This window comes from Prionailurus bengalensis, chromosome B3, assembly GCF_016509475.1.
Source record: "Prionailurus bengalensis isolate Pbe53 chromosome B3, Fcat_Pben_1.1_paternal_pri, whole genome shotgun sequence".
Taxonomy (NCBI): Eukaryota; Metazoa; Chordata; class Mammalia; order Carnivora; family Felidae; genus Prionailurus; species Prionailurus bengalensis.
Genome location: NC_057355.1, coordinates 63626927 through 63636473, shown reverse-complemented (window position 1 = coordinate 63636473; position 9547 = coordinate 63626927). Strand labels below are relative to the sequence as shown.

General features: G+C 38.8%; 1 protein-coding gene across 1 annotated transcript in view; it reads right to left on the bottom strand.

Annotated features, from left to right (window-relative positions):
* Positions 1-1361: 1361 nt before the first annotated feature.
* The window catches only part of LOC122468031 (fibrous sheath-interacting protein 1-like), a 74021-nt gene continuing 65835 nt past the window's right edge, over positions 1362-9547 (bottom strand). Inside the window, exons 10-11 of the mRNA XM_043554521.1 lie at positions 4426-4566; positions 1362-1529 (exon numbers count right to left, since the gene is read on the bottom strand). Coding sequence (XP_043410456.1) covers positions 1362-1529; positions 4426-4566 — 309 coding nt within the window. The remainder of the gene's footprint in view (positions 1530-4425; positions 4567-9547) is intronic.

The window sequence follows — 9547 nt, the reverse complement described above, 5'->3', positions numbered from 1 at the left end:
AGAAGAATGGATAAAGAAGATGTGGTATGTGTGTATATATATATATATATATATATATATATATATATACACACATACATACAATGAAGCATTATTCGGCCATAAAAAAAAAGAATGAAATTTTGCCATTTTCAACAATACAGATGGAGCCAGAGAATATAATGCTAAGCAAAATAAATCAGTCCCAGAAAGCCAAGCACCATATGACTTCACTCACATGTGAACAAAACAAGTTAAGAAACAAAACAAATAAGCAAAACAAATAAGCAAAGGATTAAAAAGAGAGACAAACCAGGAAACAGACTCTTAACTATAGAGAACAAACTGATAGTTACCAGCGGGGAGGTAGGTAGGGAGATGGGTGAAATAGGTGATGGGGATTAAGGAGTGCACTTGCCGTGATGAGCTCTGGGTGGCGTATGGAAGTGCTGAATCACTATATTGTACACCTGAAACTAATATAACACTGTATATTAACTGCATTGGAATTCAAACAAATTTTTTTTAATTTTTATTTTTTCTTTTTTTTTAAATTTTTTTAATGTTTATTTTTGAGAGAGATAAAGAGTGAGCGGGGAGGGGCAAAGAAAGAGGGAGACACAGAATCCGAAGCAGGCTTCAGGCTCTGAGCTGTCAGCACAGAGCCTGATGTGGGGCTCGAACTCACAAACTGCGAGATCGTCACCTGAGCTGAAGTTGGACACTTACCCGACTGAGGCACCCAGGCGCCCCTTGATTCTAAGGCTTACCTCCATCTTCAATTTCATCCTCTCTGCTATATCCTTCCCTTTGTTATCATAGAAACAAGCATATGTAAATGCCATCTTAATAATGTTAATAATAAAAATAACAATACTAATAATAAACATTTAGAGAGCACTTAAGACATGCCAAACCCTGTTCGGAGCACTTTATATACATGCTAACTAATTTAATCTTCATAACAACCTATAAAGGGGATAACTATCCCATTCTATAGATCAAAGAACTAAAGCACAGAGAGGTCAAAATACCTGTCCAAGGTCACACAGCTAGTAAGTACAGAGTTGAGATTCAAACCCAAACAGGCTGCTCCAGTGTATGGCTCTTAACCACTATGTCCCATGTATAGAAGCTTACATAACAAAACTACAACGCAGGGAGGTAATATAGAGCAGACTGGATTGAAAAGAGTCAATGGGCAAAGAAGCCCGTACGGCACCTAAAAGAACAGAGAGTGACTCTCTGAGCTAGTGGGAAAATCAGGGGACAGGTACCAGAGACCACTGTATGCAAATGACGGAGAGGTTGTCTGTGGGATCTGTCTTGTATGGCCTGTTCTATGAATATAGCTATTTTCATTTTCTCTTGATGCTATCATCTCAAATCATCTCCATACAAGGAGCCAGCTTGACAGAGGAACTCTCATCCATGGTCGAAGCCAATACTCCCAACCCCACCAGGGAGCCCACCAGGCGAGAAGTAAGTGGCTCAGCACAAACCCCATCCGCCATGTCATCGTGCCTACTTTCCCTCGCTCCTAACAGCTCCTAATAGCAAGATCCAGTGACACCAATACAACTACTACCACCTTCAGGCTTAGCCAAATCCCACTGCCTCGACTAAGCTTGACTGAAGCGAATGTGCATTTGCAGCCTCAGCCTACCACCTGAAACACGGAATTAAGTCATTTTTCCAGCACTTGCTGACAGATCAAACCTAGGATTCAGGTGGTTCTAGGACTACCCCCAGGGCTCCACATTGCCCTTTTCGTCACTCTTTCCCCAGTTCATCCCTAAAATTGAATATGGCCTTTACCCATAAATCACCAATTCAATGTCCACAGATTACTGCTTTCACCCAAATCAGTGATCCTGAAACAATGTTCTCTTGTAATAGGAAGAAGAAGACAAAACTGTAAAATTAGCCGTTTCCGGAAGCTATCATACAGACAACATATTCTTTGCTCTATAGGTAGCAAGCTAACTTTTTTTATACATATGAAAGACAATCTCACATTCTCCCAAAAAGTGTTACTAAACTTCCAAAAGTAATTTTCAATAGAATATTTAAACCAATTACTACTGAACAATTGGGAAGCACACACACTAAGCTTTACATGTTATAAATGACATCATTTCTCACCCAAAATATGCCAACATTCACAGGCAGAAGGTCATCTAGCCCTACTCGCTTGATTTTAAAGTCAGAAAACCAAGTCTTCAAGAGACTAAGTGACTTCTTCAAGGTGACGGAGTAGGCCCCTGACAACTCTGAAACAAGGAGTCAGGTCTCCAGATTCCCAATGCACAAAGTACCCAGAAGTCTATGAGGTGCAATGAGCTTCGAAGAGTTTTAAACAGACATAGTATGTTCCCTGAAAAGGACACACATGTGGTACACAATGTGATCCATAGGATATTGTGAAACTCTAAGCAGTCAAAACATAAAGACTCATATGCCAACACTCATATGCCTTTATCACACAAGTTTCTCAAAGTGTTGACTGTAAAACAATAAAGTTGAAAGTTAATCATTTCAATCCTGTCTCTTGCACTCAGTAGCTACATATGCTTGAGGAAGTTACTCAACCTCTCCACGTCTCTATTTCCTTGTCTGGAAAATGAGGATAGTAGTGTTTACCTCACAGAGTAGTTATAAAGACTAGGTAAGTTAATAAGTTACAAAGTACTTGGAACGGTGCCTGCCACTGTAGGCCCACAGTCATTGTTCTTCTCTACTTACATATGATTCTTTTCCACTTAGATAACAACTAACTCTTAGTATTGATCATACTTCTGTAAATCTATCCAACCTTCATATGACACTGGAAAAATATACAAGATTTCCTAAGGACCCAGGTGTTGAGTCAAAAATTAAATAATAATAGAGACATGGTAGAAAATAATGGATACAAGTCCAAGGCATAAGACAAATGGTGAGAAATCAGGAGAACTGAATTAGGGAGAATGACAGGCTTTGCCTGCTTTGGATTGGCAGGCAGGGGGTGAGAAATGCCAACCATTTTCAAAATGAGTCAAACCACAAACATTTTACTTACAGCATCAAGTTTGCAATGCCCTATCACTACCACCACAACTATTGGCCAAGAGCCTCTTTACACTCCCTAACCATTCTTACCTCTTCCACTTCCTCCCCGTATCAACATATTCAAGGAGAAAAAAAAAAAAAAAAACCCTCAGAAAATAAAAATGAAGGTCTCCCTGAAACATAATTCCCATTTAATTTCCCATGAAAAGTAAACAAAAATGAATTCTAAAGAGAAGCACAATGCATGTATTCCCCTTAGATCTGTTGCCTGACTCTCATTAGGTAGACCTAGCTGTCCTTTAGGCTGAGAGTCAGTGAAGCTGTCCATGGCTGGCAAAAGGTTAAGAGCAATTCAGCAGGACACGGTCATTAGGGGTGAAGAATCTCAGTCAGGACCGGGCCACACTCTTGGAGAGCTCTAAGGAGATCAGAATGGAATCAAAATCACTTACCTGACGCTCACTCCCATGGAACAGCATATAAAATAAAATAATAAGAGAAGAGACTGACCAGGGTTAAGCGGCTAAACAGGAGGGGACAGTGCTGACAGAAGGGTGATACAAGCAAGGACAAAAAAAGAGAAGATTCCAAAGAGTCATAAAGAACTGCGGCAAGATATGACAGCAAATTAGACATACTGGTTAAAACTTAATGAGGCTTGAAGATCACCCAAGATAACAGGATTTAGTAGGAGACAGAAAGTAGGTACTGCTGGCAATTAGGACAAGACCAGCCCTGGGAGAGAGGATGTAGGTGGAATCACAAGTTTAGCCTTGTCATGTTTAATTTTAGGTAAAAGCAAGTATCCAGGTGGAAGCATACTACGGGTAGCTGCAAAATCAGAATATTATGGAGCATTTCTATGGGTTCAGAATATCAACCAATTCACAATTGTGCTAATTTAAGAGCTTTCTCTCACCCGCAGTGATATGTCTTTCAATGACAATCAATTAAAACATGAAATAGGCACACGAAGGATTTAGAATGAATTAAAACTGAGTAATAATATATTATGAATTATGAACAAAAAGTGGGACTACTTAAGGCATAAGTTCGATATATAAAGATGATTTTGTGGAGAATAACTACCAGATTTTTCCGTTAAAAAAAAATTTATGTCACTGTCAGGCACAGAATATTAGGCATATGGATCATCATTCTGACTTCAGATAGGATTTCACAGATTTATTATATCACATAAAGTAAGTATAATATTCCTTTAAGTTCTACGAATCATATTTTTAGCTTTTATTCAAATTCTTACTGACATATTCCCATGTCAGTTTCCTCGATGGACTTAACACATAAAACCAGTCATAAACAGTCAAAGGAAACTGGAGGCTTTTTTAAATACAATCATTGGTTACAGTTAAACTTTAAATAAAGAAGACTTACCACATTTTCCTTCATCTTTCTCAGTTTGTCATCTATCTCTCTCAGCCGGTTTTGCTGATCCCGTTGCTCTTTGGCGTTCCGAAGTACCTTTTCTCCTGGAGTTATTTCCATATTTTTATCATCATCATTAAGGTCAGGTTCCTAATCAAAAAAAAAAAAAAAAAAAATTCACACACAGGCTGGAAATGTACCATTACATGCCGTCCCAAAGCAAATGAACTTTAAAGGTTTGGCTTTGCTTCTCAAACAATATTTCTTCCCTTCAAAATGATATTCAGGGGTACCTGGGTAGCTCAGCTGGTGGAGTGTCTGACTCTTGATCTCAGGTCTTGATTTCAGGGTAATGAGTTCAAGCCCTGCACTGGGCATGGAACCTACTTTTAAAACAAATTATATTTATAATTCCCTAAACTCTTCCTCTTTGAAGGAGAAGGGTCCAACTATACATAAAACAAGTAGGAAAATAAACTCAATCATTTAGAAATCAAGAAGTTAGAGTGAAAAGAGAAGTGCCAGGAAGCAGCAACCTGGGCTCTGGTCCCTGCTCTATACATATCAGCCCAAGATCTTGGGCAAATCACACTTGCTCTGGACTCCAAGTTCATCATATATAAATAACAAGAAAAAAAAATCCTGCCTATCCATACTATGAGAGGCAGATGTTTGCTTAGTGAACTGGAATGGGCAAAGTCAGGAGTTTTGAATCCTGGCTCTACCTGGCTCCTGACTAAGATGGCTTTAGGGAAATCAACTAACCTGTCTGAACTTCAGTTTTAGCATCTGCAAAATGATAATAACATTCGGCCCCCAAAGTCATCACAGTAGGTAGTAGGTATGCAACAAATCTTAGTGGCTAACAAATGTGAGTTAAATATGCCCTCTGAAAGGAATAAAGATTACATAATGGAAGTAGTTCACTATTATCAGCAATATTTGAATGGACAGAACCATAACCTTTCAAAATTAATGGATATAAAAATGAGTATTTGAGAGGAAGTTGGCTTTATATCTATAACTTCACTTCCTATCTTTTCTCCCACAGATCTCCTACTCTGTGCTGCCATGCAGGTAACTGACATAATGTCATAAATGTTGTGTTTGAAGTTACTCAAACCAGAACCCTCCAACACTCTCATCCTTTACAGAGCTTGTATCATGCCCATTATCTACCCCAAGTAAGAAGTACTTGTAACCAGTGTCTCCTTGAAGATGCTTGCATTTCTTGTATTTAGGGTTATTTTGGTGCCTTGAGACCTCAGCTCTGTGATGAAAAACACTGATTCAGAAAGAGTATTGATTATGTAGATTAACTGCCATTTTCTATTGAAGCGATAGGAGCAGCACTCTCTCCAGTTAACCTAAGATGAAGCTGGAACATTCCTAAGACACTGAATGTCAGGGACTTTGTTAATTAGCGATTCATAAATGAAACAGAAAATTCAAATAATACAGTTTCATTTTAAGAATAAAAGTACATTTAAAACTACACTTTACCCTCTACCTAAACTTTATATAGTGTGATTTTAGTATGTGACATTGTCACTACTTTTTAGCTCTAAATAATTTGTAACTTGTTTTGTTATTTAGTTTTTTATTTTTTATTTTTATTTTTTTAGAAAGAGAGAGCACAAGCAGGGGAGAGGGGCAGAGAAAGAGAGAGAGAATCTTAAGCAGGCTCCATGCTCAGCACAAAGCCCAACGCAGAGCTTGATCTGACAACCCTGGGATCATGACCTGAGCCGAAATCAAAAGTCAGACGCTCAGCTGACTGAGTCACTCAGGTGCCCTGTTATGTACTTTGAATTAATGGTTACTTAGCATATTTTTTTTGTGACTGCTTCTTTTTCATAGAACTTGGATCACACCGTATTGTCATTTTCTTTTTTTTTTTTTTAATTTTTTTTTCAACGTTTTTACTTATTTTTGGGACAGAGAGAGACAGAGCATGAACGGGGGAGGGGCAGAGAGAGAGGGAGACACAGAATCGGAAACAGGCTCCAGGCTCCGAGCCATCAGCCCAGAGCCTGACGCGGGGCTCGAACTCACAGACCGCGAGATCGTGACCTGGCTGAAGTCGGACGCTTAACCGACGGCGCCACCCAGGCGCCCCCCGTATTGTCATTTTCAATTTGAATTTTTTCACTTATCAATACAAATCGATTATTTTTCTATATCATTAAATGTTCCTCAAAATCAATATAATCCCATACTATTTTATTACAAATTCTGTTTTTTAAAAAAATTTTATTACAAATTCCTTTTTTTAAAAAAAATGACGGGAAAAGTATAATTTTTTGGAAGCTAAAAATATTTAGCCTCTGGGATAAATGTCTCATTAACTTCAATTTTTCTTGAAGGGTCACCATCTCGCTTCATAATACCTATTAATGAAGGCCCTCCTCTCTTACTGCCTCAACATTCACCTAAACGGTGGTTTTCAAACTCCAGTGGCCTTCAGACTCACCCACAGAGCCTGGGAAAACTTTCAAAGGCCAAGCCTCCACACCAGAGTTTCTGATTGAATAGGGGACGGACAGCCTGAATACAACTACTTGAAAATTTGAGAACCATCCACTTAACTTGAGCCTCTTAACTGATCTGAGGGCCAACAGTCTCCCATTCACTCCACCCTGTGCAGAGATGCCACGGAGCAAAGCCACTGAGCAAAGTCCTCGATCATTTCTGGTCTGTACCCTGACTAGCTCTTCAGCCTCGTTTCCCACTGCTTGGGTCTCAGACCCAAAACCATGGCAATACTCACTACTACTAGTTCTCTACTACTCCATGCCCCTTTCCTCCAGCTCCTCGTGAAGACTCCAACTCTTTTTGAGCACAAATATATTTCCCCTATAAAATGTTCCCTAACACACTTAGGAAGGGCAGTTATTCTCTGGGTCATGCCACATGTTCCCTCTTCGCAATTACCACACTGTCACTGCTCAGAGAGGGACCATGACTAATCCTACTCTGTATCCCAACACAAACTATAACTCTGAAGCTGTATAAGCACTGGCCAATAGACTGTACAGCTGACCCTTGGACAACAAGAGTTTGAACCACATAGGTCCACTTTCACACAGATTATTTTTCAATAAACAGTACAGTGCTATAAATAAATGTATTTTCTATATGGAAATAAACGAAAATGACAATACAACAATCCAAATGCTTTGGGATGCAGCAAAGGCAGTCCTGAGAGGAAAATACATTGCAATCCAGGCCTATCTCAAGAAACAAGAAAAATCCCAAATACAAAATCTAACAGCACACCTTTATAAAGGAAATAGAAGCAGAGCAGCAAAGACACCCCAAACCCAGCAGAAGAAGGGAAATAATAAGGATCAGAGCAGAAATAAACAATATAGAATCTAAAAAAACTGTAGAGCAGATCAACGAAACCAAGAGTTGTTTTTTTGAAAAAATAAACAAAATTGATAAACCTCTAGCCAGGCTTCTCAAAAAGAAAAGGGAGATGACCCAAATAGATAAAATCATGAATGAAAATGGACTTATTACAACCAATCCCTCAGAAATACAAGCAATTGTCAGGGAATACTATGAAAAATTATATGCCAACAAACTGGACAACCTGGAAGAAATGGACAAATTCCTAAACACCCACACACTTCCAAAACTCAAACAGGAGGAAATAGAAAGCTTGAACAGACCCATAACCAGCGAAGAAATTGAATCAGTCATCAAAAATCTCCCAACAAATAAGAGTCCAGGACCAGATGGCTTCCCTGGGGAATTCTACCAGACGTTTAAAGCAGAGATAATACCTATCCTTCACAAGCTATCCCAAAAAATAAAAAGGGAAGGAAAACTTCCAGACTCATTCTATGAAGCCAGTATTACTTTGATTCCTAAACCAGACAGAGACCCAGTGAAAAAAGAGAACTACAGGCCAATATCCCTGATGAATATGGATGCAAAAATTCTCAAGAAGATACTAGCAAATTGAATTCAACAGCATATAAAAAGAATTATTCACAACGATCAAGTGGGATTCATTCCTGGGCTGCAGGGCTGGTTCAACATTCGCAAATCAATCAACGTGCTACATCACATTAATAAAAGAAAAGATAAGAACCATATGATCCTGTCAATCAATGCAGAAAAAGCATTTGACAAAATTCAGCATCCTTTCTTAATAAAAACCCTCGAGAAAGTCGGGATAGAAGAAACATACTTAAACATCATAAAAGCCATTTATGAAAAGCCCACAGCTAACATCATCCTCAATGGGGAAAAACTGAGAGCTTTCCCCCTGAGACCAGGAACACGACAGGGATGTCCACTCTCACCGCCGTTGGTTAACATAGTGTTGGAAGTGCTAGCATCAGCAATCAGACAACAAAAGGAAATCAAAGGCATCAAAATTGGCAAAGATAAAGTCAAGCTTTCGCTTTTTGCAGACATGATATTATACATGGAAAATCCGATAGACTCCACCAAAAGTCTGCTAGAACTGATACATGAATTCAGAAAAGTTGCAAGATACAAAATCAATGTACAGAAATCAGTTGCATTCTTATACACTAACAATGAAGCAACAGAAAGACAAATAAAGAAACTGATCCCATTCACAATTGCACCAAGAAGCATAAAATACCTAGGAATAAATCTAACCAAAGATGTAAAAGATCTGTATGCTGAAAACTACAGAAAGCTTATAAAGGAAATTGAAGAAGATATAAAGAAATGGAAAAACATTCCGTGCTCATGGGTTGGAAGAATAAATATTGTTAAAATGTCAATACTACCCAAAGCTATCTACACATTCAATGCAATCCCAATCAAAATTGCACCAGCATTCTTCTCGAAGCTAGAACAAGCAATCCTAAAATTCCTATGGAACCACAAAAGGCCCCGGATAGCCAAAGTAATTTTGCAGAAGAAGACCAAAGCAGGAGGCATCACAATCCCAGACTTTAGCCTCTACTACAAAGCTGTCATCATCAAGACAGCAAGGTATTGGCACAAACACAGACACATAGACCAATGGAGTAGAATAGAAACTCCAGAACTAGACCCACAAAAGGATGGCCAACTCATCTTTGACAAAGCAGGAAAGAACATCCAATGGAAAAAAGACAGTCTCTTTAACAAATGGTGCTGG